Genomic DNA, 14,625 nt, shown 5'->3' with positions numbered 1-14,625 from the left:
TTCGTCGTTTAACCAAAGGTCTATCTGGCATCACAGAAAACATATCACTTCCTGGTAGACAAGTGATGTTAAAATAATTAAAACTTAAATATTTTTCGTATATTTCTATGTTGACTAAACTAATTTCTGGCCATAAATTTATATGTACTACTGCTGACATTTATAGTTGTAACAACAAGAGTTATATGAGAATGACGTGCCATTTTATTGATGAAAATACTTATAGTAGGTCATCTTACGTTTTGGGATGTAGACGTATAAATGGCAGCCATACTTATGATAATATTGCTGAGGTTATTAACGAAATTACTCAAACCTATAAAATTGATAATTCTAAAATGTCTCACACACTTACTGATAATGCGAGTAATTTCGGAAAAGCATTTAGAATGTTTTCTTTTCGAGCTGCTATTCCAACACATTCAAATTCTGCAAACAATGGTCCAGAAATAAATTGGTTTGGTAATGGTGATTCATGTTCTGATAATTCAGATGACGTGGTTGAAGTTGAAATCATTACAATGGACTCGATATTTAATTCTAAACGTTATAATGAATATAATTTACCAGAACATATGACATGTACACTCAATACACTTAATTTAATAGCAACTGTAGATACTTCTAAAATATCCAACTTGTCCTATAATAAAATTTCAACTGCAACTTTCAAGAAGCTTAATTCGTTTTGGAACTTATTTAGTAGAAGCACTGTTGCTTCTGATAAAGTAGAAGACGTGTGTAATTGTAAATTTCCTGTTCCTATAATTACCAGGTGGAATCCCATGTTCTTTGCCGCTAAAAAAGTAGTTCCTTTTAAAGATAAACTGGTATTTACATTTGATGAATTGAAATTAAGCAAACTTACATTATGTGAATGGTTATTTTTAGAGGAATATTGTACTGTTATGGAACCGTTAGCTATTTCTCTAGATAAATTACAGATTGAAAAAACATGTTTTTTGGGCTATATTATTCCCACAATAATTGCATTAAGATTCAATTTCATTCTCAGGTCAGTTTTATCACGAAACAGTGTGCAGATCGCCTATCTCAGACCCACCGACGTTGTACCACAAAAATCAGAGTGTTCTCAGGCACACCGGTTAACGTGGTGTCCGGCATGACCACAATCACAATGTCACCAGTAAACCAATCTGAACCATCCATTCCTCTCGATGTTCTTATTGTACCGAAGATCACAGATGTCACACCTCAAGAAACTATTCAAGCAACATCGTGGCCAACATAAATCAACTGGATCTGGCAGATCCAACCTTCCACACTCCAGGAAAAGTTGATATCCTGCTCGGCGCAGACGTCGCACCAGCTATATTCACCGGTGACCGCATTGCTGGTCATCGACATCATCCAACGGCCTCTGTATTTGGATGAGTTTTGATGGGACCAGCTGCTGAAATGACGCCCAAGTCAGTCACGTCAATGTTAGTCACCTCTGAGTCGACACTTGAACAGTCCCTGTCAAAATTCTGGGAGTTGGAGGAGTCACCCCATATACACCATTTGAGCTCAGATGAAATCCACGCAGAAAGAATATTCACGTGCTTAGTGAAACGTCTGGCCTCTAGTCGATTTAGCATTGCGCTACCATTGAAACATCCTCGCCCAATCCTCGGAGATTCTCGGAGCATGGCTCAAACGCGATTTTGGTACTTGGACCGCCGATTGTCGCAAAATGAAGAGCTTTCCCAACAATATAAGGAGTTCATGAGAGATTACATTGTGAGTCAACATATGGAGGTAGTCCCGACGAATCAAAGAATGACTCCATATTGCTACTACATCCCACACCACTGCATCATGCGTCCTGAGAGTAAGACAACTAAACTCCGAGTCGTCTATGATGCATCTGCTGTGACCACCACGGGACAATCACTCAATACCAACTTATACACAGGTCGCAAGCTTCAACAGGACTTACCACGTATTCTGATCCGCGCCCGAGTACACAAGGTTCTGTTTACAGCTGACATCAAGCAAATGTATAGACAAATCGAAATTCATTCTGAAGACCGTGATTATTTACGGATTCTTTGGCGAAATTAACCTGATGAACCAATAACAGAATACCGTCTCTGTAACATATGGTACCTCTTCTGCTCCGCATCAAGCATTGCGAACCTTACAACACCTAGCGAAGATCGATGCGACAACATTCCCCATCGCTGCTCAGATCCTCATGCAAGACACGTTTGTGGATGACATACTCACGGGGGCCGATTCTCCAGAAGTAGCTTTAGTGCAACAATCACAATTAATTGCTCTATGCAAACAAGGCCAATTTCAACTTCGGAAATGGGCCAGCAACTCTCCCGTGATCCTTCAGGCTGTATCGGACAATGAGCGCTCCATGTCAACGGTTCCATGTCATAATATCTTCGAAATAATATCTTCGGTCAAAATATCTTGGTCAAAATATCTTTTGTGAAAATATCTTATGACAAAAATTTCTTTGGTTAAAATATCTATTAAATTGATTTTTTTAATAAATAAATATAAAAATAAATATAAAATTAAATATAAAAAACATCATAGTTAAAAAATTAATTATTTAAATTAAAATTAGTTATTAATACTGAACATTATAAGATAAACCTCTTAAATATTGAACTGTTGGTATTTCAGAGTAATTTTCCACGATTACTTTTATTTTTTTATCATGATCTCTGTACTTTCTACGACGTGTTGGACTTGCTTCTCCCGATAAACGTTTTTCCAATCGAACCTGATATTAATTATGTAATTAAATAAATAAATTAAATAAGATGAAATATAAATTAAATATTTAAATACTAACCTCTTGTAACAGTTGCTCATGTTTTAAGAAGCGTATGAATTTCCATATTGAAACGTGATTTGCTCCGAGTGCTGCATTGAATGCATGATGCCATCCTTCTACCGAATTATTCGTACGTGGAAGATCTTGTATTACCGATTCATAGCAATTCCACATATTGACACTAAACATTGGCGGGCGTCGACCATTTCGACGGTTTGGACGTCCGATCCACGTGTCTTCAAAATAGTTAATCATCGGAGATAAAATATTTTCATTTTCAACATAATAATTTGATTCAATTAAATCATTAAAATATTGTACACTTTTATCCATTGGAACAAAAGCAAGTGCACATAGATGTCGAATTTGTAATGAGAATTCTGCATCTTCAGCGTACATATTTTGTAGTCCATTTTCTTGTATTTTACGCCAGATACATTGTTGGAAATGGAAAAAACATCCTTTTATTTCCGAATTGGGAAACACGTCTTTAAATGCTAATATAAATGGTTGTTCGAAATCAATCATAATGCTGCTTGGATTCAAATCCGGTTCAAATCTCTTTAAAACATTTAAAATTTCTATATACGATTGTTTTGTACGATCAGTCATTAATACGTAAACAACTGGATAAGTTGTTTGGTTATAACAGACGTGTATGGTATATAACTGTGAAAACAATTTTGGAACTGTCCGAAATGTCCCATCTGCCATCCAAATATTACAGTTTTTAAGTATTTTTAAATTATCAATCGTCGAAAAAATCAAAATTCTTTTTTCGTTTTTATTGTCGTAAAGTAAAAATTGTTTGTTATTAACTAACTGGTATTCGAGTGGTATATTTAAATCGTTAACTGTTAATGGGTTTTGAGGACAAACTTCAACTTTGGATCTTACTCTACGGATTGTTCGAGAAATCAGTGATTGACTTGGTAATTGAGCAGCAACAACCAGTGGAACTGTAGTAACAGCTTCACTAATTAAATTCCTTGTGGACACTTGATTACGTTTTGCATCACCTTTAATTTTTTCCAACATTTCTCTAACTTGAATTTTGGCACCATTTGGCGCATGATAATGACAGGATTCCTTTAGTATTGTGCCTATAAATAATATAATATAAATTAATATACTTCGTCAATTTATTATAATATTTATATAAAATAATAATCAATAATTTTGAAATAAATATTTAAATCACTAATTACTTGTTTCATTTTTGCTACTTGTAAAACACGAACTGCATTTATATTTGTTATACTCGGTACACCGCCAAATATATTTGTTTTTACCATTACTATAAAAAATATGGAGATATCCATTTTGTAGTAATAAGTTATTACCTTTTTGGCTTTTAATAAAAGTAAGAGTCATATTTAAGAAAGAAAATCAAAAGCAAGGTACATCAGTTGACAAGTAATACTGTTATGACAAAACTATTACACATAAACCTGCTAAAATGTATATAAGCTGATAAGCTTTCTACCATTTTTATCATAATGGCATAATATGTATACGTAGTCAATACCAATAGTCTATAATAGTGACGCTTTGACGGGGATTACCGGCCAGTTTTCGCAATAAGTAGACTAGCAGTTATAAAGATATAAAATGTCGATCGAAGATAATATAATAATAATACCTATGTAATACAACGGTTCACACGGCGATAGAACCGATAGCCGATATATATGACGTATATTTGATTATATAGAGATAAATAAATTATATGAATATAAACTAAAAAATTAGTTTAAAAAATATTTTGACCAAAAACATTTTTGCCATGAGATATTTTGCCATAAGATATTTTGACTAAGATATTTTGACCAAAGATATTATTTCGAAGATATTTTGACCGGTCACCATGTCAACTGATGTACTATTCGACGATGAGCTGGAGGCTGGGCTGCAAATCCTCGGGATGCAATGGAATCCAAAACAAGATAATTTCTCTTACAGCTTTCAGTGTCCAGATGCAAGTACAACAAAACACTCGATCCTGTCGGATCTTGAACGCATTTTTGATCCTCAGCTTCCTCTCAGCTGTGACCTTTTTGGCAAAACACATAATGCAGTTACTATGGACATCAGGAATCGGATGGGACGATCCCATTCCCGAGCAAGTGCAAACAATGTGGCAGCGGTACCAAAGTGAAATTCAATGCATACAACATCTAAAGATTCCCCGTCGACGTACCACGGAAGGAGAAACTCAGTATGAACTCCACGTCTTCTCAGACAGTTCCGAAAAGGGTTATGCGGCTGCAGTGTATCTACGTTGCGATTCCGGAAACCGCGTAAATTGCAACCTCGTCACAGCAAAATCCAAGATGTCACCTCTGAAACGAGTGACTATCCCACGGTTAGAATTATGCGGTGCAGTGTTGGCAGCTCAACTATGTGTACGAACTTCTCAAACAAGTACTATCCATCAACGCCATGTACGCCTGGACTGATTCAACGACAACTCTCGCCTGGATTCAATCATCTCCACATCGATGGGCAACGTTTATTGCAAACAGAACCAGCCAGATCCAGAGCCTTACACCACCATCACTTTGGCGATATGTTCCAACCAGCGAAAATCCAGTAGACTGCGCGTCTCGTGGACTCTACCCTACTGAACTTCTAAAACATCCAATGTGGTGGAATGGACCTAGTCCAAAATCACAGTAAATGGCCCTTATGTCCTGCTACAGCCGTTACAGACCTCGAAGCACGACCCACAGTCCTCGTGATAACCCCGACTACTACCATTTTGACCGCCTCTTCCATCGATTTTCGTCATTAAAAAAGATCATTCGCATCATCGCATATTGTAAACGAGTTTTTGCACATCAAACCCAACAAAATAGAACCATCAACCACTGAACTAAGTCATGCACTGGAAGTCATTATACTCGCCGTACAAAGACAAGCGTTCGGTGACGAACTTACGCAGCTCCGCGATCCTACTCACACAGCGCCAGCAAGTTACGTGGCTTGAATCCCTTTATTGACAACCATGGACTCCTTCGTTTTGGAGTTCGTCTGGTTCACGCTGATCTTGTATGAGCAGAAGCACCCGAGTCTTCTGCCGAGGACACATCGATTTACTCACTTGCTAATTGACGACACCCACCGTCAACACAAGCAGAACTGTACCATGCCTGGCATACATATGCCTCTTCGTCTGCATGGCAACAAAGTCGCTACATCTTGAACTCGCCTCAGACTTGTCCACTGAGACTTTTCTGATGGCCTTTAGTCGTTTTATTTCACGCTGAGGCCCAATCCAACAGAAGCACAGTGACTGTGGAACTAACTTTGTAGGTGCCTCCAAGTTGTTTGAAACAGTTGATAAATTCACGCAATCCACTGAACTAACCAGGAAAAGTGTAAGAGTTTTCTGACAGCGCGGAAATTTTCAATTTTCATTAGTTTTTTTTAATTTATGCCAGTAAAAAAATACCTATTTGCTTGGTCAAAAAACTTGAAAATGTAATACAAGGTTCATTATAAGTTTTTGTTAGAGGAAATTAAAAAAAGTTTATATTTTCAGTAATTATTTTTTTTTCTATTAATATTAATATTAATATTAGGTGCCAATAGATCACGACACCACTTCCGTTTTAACCATGAACTAAGATAGTATGGACTGGCGACGGTGTTTATATTTGCGGTCAAGTTATTCAACGGTATTTCTGTAGTGGAAGAAATGTAGCGACTGAAACGCTATCTATTTGAAAGTATTGACACTCTTTCAAATAATATAAATAAATACAACATATTAAAATGGTTTGAAATTGTAAGCCACAGATTCTCGATTTCTTATTAAAACTTTGCTGATCAGCGTATAAAAATAAAAAATATTTTTAATTAAATAGTTTATACACAGTCAAAACATTCACGACTCACCAACCGTTCTCTTAAAGTGTTAAATCTTACAATAAGTTAAAATTTTACATGCTTGCACAAGAATCGAGTACCCACGGCCACTTTCAAGCGCAAGACCCCTAGACGCCCAGTGTGCACCAGCCAAAACAGCCTGACTGAAAAACTGTCTGGGCGTATAATAGTTAAGTGCCGCGACACACTACAGCGAATTTGACGCGTGGATAAAACGCAGGAGCACCGCGCGTCGAAAATGCATACATTTAAATGGAGTGCGACAGACTAGCGCGATTTTGACGCGCGTTGCCGCGTGACACCCCTGCCTGTTGCGGTTTTGCGTTTTGAACGCGTTGACGCTTGGAACCGTAACACATTGTTTTATATGGCCTGTGACATACCACAGCGGTTACGACGCGTTTCAAAACCCCCTTTTTACCATTCTTTTTTACCGTTCTACCAGTTTTTTAGTTTATTGATTGATAATTGATATTAAATTGACTTTATTTAAATATATCGATATGATTGATATTGATATTTTGATTAACGAAGTGGAGAAGGAAGAATGTTTATGGAATATTAATAGTAGTAATTATATGGACAAACATTGCAAGATAAAGGCCTGGATAAATGTAGCCAGTGCTATATTAGAAAATTGGGATACATTTTTAAACAAGGAGCAAGAATCTTACGGTAAGTATAATTTTTTTTTTATGTTTCAATGCAATTTCTAATAATATGATATATTATATAAAGAAAATAATGATAATACCTACTTTTAAAATAATTAAATAAAACAAAACATAAGTATAGGTACGTCATTTTTGAATGGCTAACACAAATATTTTAAATTTGTACGATCTATGACTAAATCTAAGTTTATAAAGAGCGAAGTACGACCAGGTTGTTGCATGTCAACAACGTGTTGATACCGGCGTCGAACGTGTAACGAATATAGTTTAAAAATTAATTATTTTTGTCAAATATGATCGCTTGAATTTATTTTATATTATATTTTAATATAAATATATAAAATTATAATTTTGATACTATATATAAAAAAAAAAAAACTTAGAAGTAAAAAAAAATCAAAAAAATCGATATTGAAAGGGAACCGCTCCTGCTTCCATAGAATATTCTCGAACATCTAATCCTTGTTGACGAGCTCCAGAATTATTTTCATTTTTAAAGTCTTCCAAACAGTTTGAAAGGGTGTCTTCGAAGTTATAACCATCCCTTCGTCTAACATAATTATGTAAAATACAGCATGCTTTTATAACGTCTGCGAAATCGGGTTCAACTAAAATAGCACTATGTAGAACACGCCATTTATTTGCGAGTATTCCAAAAGCGCATTCTACGTACCTTCGAGCTCTTGATAGACGATAGTTAAACATTTTTCTTTTTTGTGTGAGACCTCGTCCAGGGTATGGTCTTAAAAGATTTTTGTGTAGTCCGAAAGCTTCATCACCAATTACCACGAAAGGCTGCGGAAAATTGTCTGTATTTGGAAGAACAACAGTTGCTGGTAGATTTAATAATTCAGAATATAATTTTTTTCCGAATGGACAATTTTTGAAAATTGTAGAATCACCCTCCTTGCCATATGCACCGACATCGATTGAAATAAAACTATAATTTGCGTTCACTACAGTAACACAGAAAAATACTTTTTATAAATGTAGAACATTGATCCGGAAATAATGGGTTTAATACAACGAATATTTTTTCCATCGACTGCCCCTACACAATTTGGAAAGTTCGTTTTCAAATAAAATTTATTGGCTATTTCTGTCCATTGGTCTGGATTAGGTTCTGGCATTTCTTCAGGCTGTAGGGTGTTCCATAAAACCTGAGAGGTTTCTCTAACAATATTTCCTATTGTACTTCGTCCCAACAAAAATTCATATTGTAACGCCACAAAATTTGTTCCAACTGCCAGATAGGTATCTGAAATAATTTATAATTTTCAATATTATATTATATTATATAGGTAATATTATCATATAATTTTATATTTTTTTCCGAAAATCAAATATTTTTAAATACAAATTTTTACAAAATTATAGTCAATACATCGCGAACATTTACAAATCTTTTTTTGGTTAAAAATGTTTAAAATTTTCAAATTGTATAGCTGAGGATTGGAAATTTAAAACGAGGTTTCTCATAAGTGGGTAATACTGTAACCAAAAAATCTAAAAAATATACGATCACAGTTCTTTTATAGTCTTAATTTTAAGTTAACTTGGACGAAATTAGATGTTTAAACGAAGATTAACGATATTCATTATTTCGTTATAATTCAAAAACATTATTCATGAGAACTAAAAGCTCTTACTTATATTTTATTATATTTTATACATATGAACCTAACTGGTAATGTGCTCAAATATTAAATAATGATAAAATGTAAACATAATGTAGTAATTATTATAACTTGAGTAAATATTTTTTAGATAAAAAATTGGTGGGGTGGGGGTTTCCCTCAGTTAGTCTTCATTTCCACCCCAAAAAAAATTTAGTTCGACGCCACTGGAAAGACAAAAGTATTTTAATACTTTTATATTTTGAATACTTTACAAGACTACAAGAATTGTATATACTTATTTTAGAATTTTTAGAAAGTTAACCTTATCTTAAAATTATTATTACTTACTTATTAATACTTTTTAGTCGATGAAATTAAAAAAAAATGGAAAATATCAGACAATTTTGCTCGAGACATTAAACAAAAAAATAGTACACCAAGTGGTAGTGGAGCAAATCCCACCAAAAATATGCTTATGCTGATGCACTATCATTTTTACAACCAGTTTTAAAAAAAAAGAAAGTAAGTAAAATACATTTTGGGAACAAAATGCTTTTTTAACATTTACATTATTATTAAAATTACAGGACAACAGGTAATATGTCATCAACATCCATCATCCATAATCCAGAAATAGAAACTACTGTTGACGCTGGTGACATTTCCGAAGAAGACTATGTTTCACTTCCACCATCAAACAACAGCATGAATACACCAGGGCCTCAGAATAAAAAATAAAAGATTACCCCATTCCAACAAAATTTGCTGCACCTTATGCAACACCCACCCACAAAATCACGCTCGGAAGACATGGATCCTGATAAAGCTTTTTTGTTATCATTCCTTCCTGAATTCAAAAAAATGAATGACAACCAAAAACTTGATTTTAAAATAGCATTCATGCAGTCAGTAAGAAATATTTTAAACCCTCCCATTCCACTCGCAGAATTTCAACGCAAACATTCACCAATACAATAATTATCCAAACAATATTGGCCAGCAAACTTCTCTCACCTATCCCAGCTATTCACAACAGTATCTACCTATGCGCCCTTCTTCAAGGTACTCAGTTCCACAAAACTATAGTTCACCAACCTCACCTCAAGACTACAGCCAGGAAGATGTAGGAATGAACCATAGTGTTTATTTTTTTTTTATTTTGAATGCAACAATAATATTATATTATGTTGTATATTGTATTAGTTCAAGTATTGAAGTATTGAGTTACAGAAGTTATTTTTATTATTTTTTTAAAAAGTTTTTGAAGTTACGTTATATATATTGAAGTTAATATAATATATTACGTTTAATATTTACGTTTTATATTATATTTTATAAATTATTATTATTATTATTATTTTTATTTTTTTTTTCAGACAAAACAATATGTTGTATATTGTTTTGCTTCAAGTAGGTATTTGAAGTTACAGAAGTTATTTTTATTGTTTTTTTTTACTTTATATAAAAAGTTTTTGAAGTTAATTACGTTTTATTTTGTTTTATTGATAATCATATACCTACTGAAATACTGAATACTGTCCTATGTATTAAAGAGGTTTAATTTATTTAACTATACTTATTCTATACAAATATAATATTTACTAGGTAGTTTATTATTATTTAATTACCTGATTGTAATAGTCAATCTTTCTTTTGGACACACCGGACGTCGGAACTTGGTGATTTTTTTGGTTATGTGGGGAAGTTTTTCTAATAGTTCGTCAAATGAAGAAATGGACATTCGATAATACTTGGAAAATTTGCTCGGATACTTTCAAATTTCTTCGTAAGAGAAAAAAACCGATTATTAGTTTCCCGTACTGCATTAAACGGATGAATCCAAAATGATCTTTCTGATCTTGGTTGGTTCAGATAACCAAATGATTCTGCCACTGCAATCAATTTCAATGCATTCATATAATAATGGTAATCCATACTGAATAAACAAATTAAAAATAATTTTAATTTAATTTAATATATGCAAATATATTTTAATATGGATGAATAAATCTAATATATAAAATTCTCGTGTCACAGTTTTCGTTGCCATACTCCTCCGAAATAGCTTGACAGATTTTGATGAAATTTTTTGTGCATATTCAGTAGGTATGAGAATTGGCTAACATCTATTTTTCATACCCCTAAGTGATAAGGGTTGTCCAGTAAAAAATAAAAGAAGTACTCAAACAGGGATTTTGATAATTTACGGTAGAAATAATTGTTTATAAATGGTTGCTAAGGTATTGGTTATATATATAAAAAAAAAAAAAAATAATAGATACAACATACAAAAATACATACAATCCTCAATTTTCACCCTTCTACGATAAACCCTTATTATTTAATAGCCATTTTAGTAATTTAATCATTTTTCCTTTTAATCTGCTCCTTCGCGTTTTATAGGCATTGCTCACCGTACAAAACATACAATGATGGAAAAGTTGCTATAGATGAAACTGGAAACGTAAAATTACCGACCGATTTCTGCACAATCGCTGATTCGCAAGATACTCTCATTGAACAAATATTTCCCAATGTACACACACAGTACATAAATCATGAGTGGCTTGCAGAAAGAGCGATTTTAGCGGCAAAAAATGTAGACGTTGACAATATAAATCTGAAGATACAGATGTTGTTGCCAGAGAACTTGGTATCGTATAAATCTATTGATACGGTTTGCGACGACAGCGAAGCAGTAAAGTTTCCCACAGAGTTTTTGAACTCACTGGATTTGCCAGGCATGCCACCACATAATTTACAATTAAAGGTTGGATCTCCAATTATCATGCTTCGTAATTTGAACCCGCCCCGGTTGTGCAACGGTACGCGATTAGTCATTCAAAAATTAATGAAAAACGTGATCGAAGCCAGGGTTTTAAATGGCAAGTTCAGAGGTGAACATATACTCATACCACGGATTCCTATTATACCAACTAATGTGCCAATTCAATTCAAACGTATTCAGTTTCCGATTAGATTGGCATTTGCAATGACTATCAACAAATCCCAAGGTCAAACAATGTCTGTTTGTGGATTAGATTTGAGAACACCATGTTTTTCACACGGACAATTATACGTGGCATGCTCTCGAGTGGGTAAACCATCCAGTTTGTTTGTGTTAGCTAATGATGGACTAACAAAAAATATTGTTCACGCTATAGCATTAAGAGATTGATATTGTTTAATAGTGTTACTGTCGTAATTGTTTAATTAATGATATATAATTTTACGGAATAAATTATAATAACTTAAAAATAATGTTTGCCTTTTGTTATTTTTATATTCCCTCATCGTTCACAACGCTCCATGCTTATTTCACGCATATACCACATTCTTACATACATACAATATACACATTCTAACATAGATACATACTTCCAATAAGTAAGCTATTTTTAGTCTACACTAGACATACATGACACTGTTAATCTTATACTACGCGGAGAGCTGCAGATTGAACAATACAGGGGCGAGCTGTATCACTGCAGAGTCTACGTAGTATGAAGATTTCAGGAAGTTCCTCTCCTATGCTTAGTGTGAGTAGCTTGAACAGTACAGTCAAAGCTATAACACTACTCACACAACAGGTTAAGGAGAGGAGGTGTACCCGGAGGTACTATTCAAATGTCGAGGACTCCGCGGCGGGATCCTCTAGGCAGCGATTGAATTAGAAATGAACGGATTTGCGTGTGTATCGGAGAGTGCGCGTGTCGACTGGTCGTTTTACGGATCGGTCCCAGCCTGTACTTATAATTGTAATATGTCTACCGATAGCATACAGTATGGTATTTTACTTCTGTTGATTGTCAGTGACTTTATTTAAGTTGTATCCAGTGTGGTTGGTGTTCGAGGATATCTGTCCGTAATATACACTTACGTTCTCATTAAGAGGACGCTACACTGGTCATTTTCAGCGGTAAAAACACGTCCACGGAAAACAAACGAAAGGGCACCAAAAAGTGGTTTTAGAGTAAAAATACTTATTATGAAAATTATAGAGAACAATATTTTGGAGGGAACCTCATAGGTTTTTTTCGAAATATTAACTATTAAAAAAGTTACAGTTGTTTAAAAAATTTAAAAAAAAAGGGTTTTGTGCCTTTAATATCTAGCTGTGTATTTAGATTAATACAAAACCCCTTTGAGGTTCCCTCCGAAATATTGATCTCTAAAAAATTTAATATAGGTATTTTTACTCTGAAACCACTTTTTAATGGCTTTTCGTTTGTTTTTCGACAGCATGTTTACATCGTTAGAATTGACTTTTCATTGCCATCATGTGCTGCCACCTGCCTGCCGTTGTGACGGCGGCCGCGAATTCCCCCACTACGCCTATAAAGTATAAGTTAATGACTGTCTTGTGCGGACGTGGGTCGGTTATCGGCGACGACAGACGCTTCCGAGAAATAGATTGTGCGCTGTTTATAAACCTTACTATTATAGTACAGTAGAACTCCAATTATCCGGACTAATTAATGTCAAGGGTGGTCCGGATAAGCAAATATCCGGATGATTGACATATGATATATCAAAAGTTATATACACACGTAACCATAAACAAATATGTAATTTTATTAGATATTCAACTGAAACAAAATAAGCTTTAATTATAGTACATACGTGACATAATTTAAAACCAAAAAAAAAGCTTGTCATCACCTTTTAGGACAGTAAAAATGCTTGGATTTTCTTCAACAGTAACTTTTCTGATAGGAAAGTGAATCTAGTTGGTACTTTGGGGGGTCAAAAGTACAAAGTAGTTTTCAAAAGCGACGAGAAAAACAAAAATAAAAATAAGGAAAAACGGGAATTTTTACGCAAAATCAATTTTAACAAAATTGATTTTGGTTTTTGGTGTAACTCTAAAACAAATAACCATAATTGCATGAAATTTTCATTGGTTGTTCATATTTGCATTTTCTATACACGATAACATTTTGAAAATAATTTGACTCTTTTTGAATTGTTTACGGACATTGTCAGTTTTCAATTTTTTTTTGTTTTTTTTTCTATAAATATCAATAAAATTTTATTTGTTGGGTAAAAAAGCGTGAAAATTTAATGCAAGGCTCCTAATATATAGTTACACTAGCAGTTGAAAAATATTAAAAATACATAGGCACAATTTTTTTTTATAAGCATTTAAAGTTCGAATTTTGATAAAATTTATCAATTTTAAAAGTTAATAATTATTTTGTAGTTAAGAATTTATAAAATGTTCAACTTTTAAAGCTAAAGATTCAAAATTTAAAACAAGGTTCCACGTAAATAGTTTATAAATAAATTACTTTATTCACCTTAATATCATCAAATATACTTAGTAATATCATAGGCTGACTGACCGTTTTCGCTCAGAATCGAAGTTTTATTTAAAGGCCGTGAAGTAAGTCCTTATATTTTGTGAATTTTATTAAGACAATTGATGTCTGTATTTGGAAATTTTATTTAAAGGCCGTGAAGTAAGTCCTTGTATTTTGTGAATTTATTTAGACAATTGTTGTCTGTGTTGAGATTTTATTGATTTATTATAGGCCGTGTTGTAAGTCCTTTTGTGTTATTTGATTTTTACGACAATTGATGTCGAGTTATTTTGTTGATTTTATATAGGCCGTGTTGTAAGTCCTGAGTTATTTGAATA

At 33.7% G+C, this 14,625-nt stretch overlaps 2 protein-coding genes across 2 annotated transcripts; one reads left to right on the top strand and one right to left on the bottom strand.

The window, feature by feature from the left end:
- Positions 1-1,401: 1,401 nt before the first annotated feature.
- LOC132953663 (uncharacterized) lies at positions 1,402-2,067 on the top strand. The gene has a single exon (XM_061026033.1). The coding sequence runs from the start codon at positions 1,402-1,404 to the stop codon at positions 2,065-2,067; it is 666 nt and encodes a 221-aa protein (XP_060882016.1).
- Positions 2,068-7,761: 5,694 nt separating this feature from the next.
- LOC132953662 (uncharacterized) lies at positions 7,762-8,495 on the bottom strand. Its single transcript, XM_061026032.1, has 2 exons — positions 8,390-8,495; positions 7,762-8,321 (listed from the first exon to the last, which is right to left on the bottom strand). Exons 1-2 carry the CDS (start codon positions 8,493-8,495, stop codon positions 7,762-7,764), a joined length of 666 nt encoding a protein of 221 aa, XP_060882015.1.
- Between the last annotated feature and the right edge of the window lie 6,130 nt (positions 8,496-14,625).

Source organism: Metopolophium dirhodum, chromosome 1 (assembly GCF_019925205.1).
Source record: "Metopolophium dirhodum isolate CAU chromosome 1, ASM1992520v1, whole genome shotgun sequence".
In the NCBI taxonomy this organism is placed as follows: Eukaryota; Metazoa; Arthropoda; class Insecta; order Hemiptera; family Aphididae; genus Metopolophium; species Metopolophium dirhodum.
The sequence above is the reverse complement of the archived record's forward strand: the minus strand, read 5'-3'. Positions and strand labels throughout refer to the sequence as shown.

Bases quoted from the DNA above. Each gene is read 5' to 3' on its own strand.
- LOC132953662 (XM_061026032.1), bottom strand. From the start codon at position 8,495: ATGCCAGAACCTAATCCAGACCAATGGACAGAAATAGCCAATAAATTT. The intron at 8,322-8,389 runs GTATTAAACCCA...GTGTTACTGTAG, and splicing joins CGATGGAAAAAATATTCGTT to TGAACGCAAATTATAGTTTT.
- LOC132953663 (XM_061026033.1), top strand. From the start codon at position 1,402: ATGGGACCAGCTGCTGAAATGACGCCCAAGTCAGTCACGTCAATGTTA.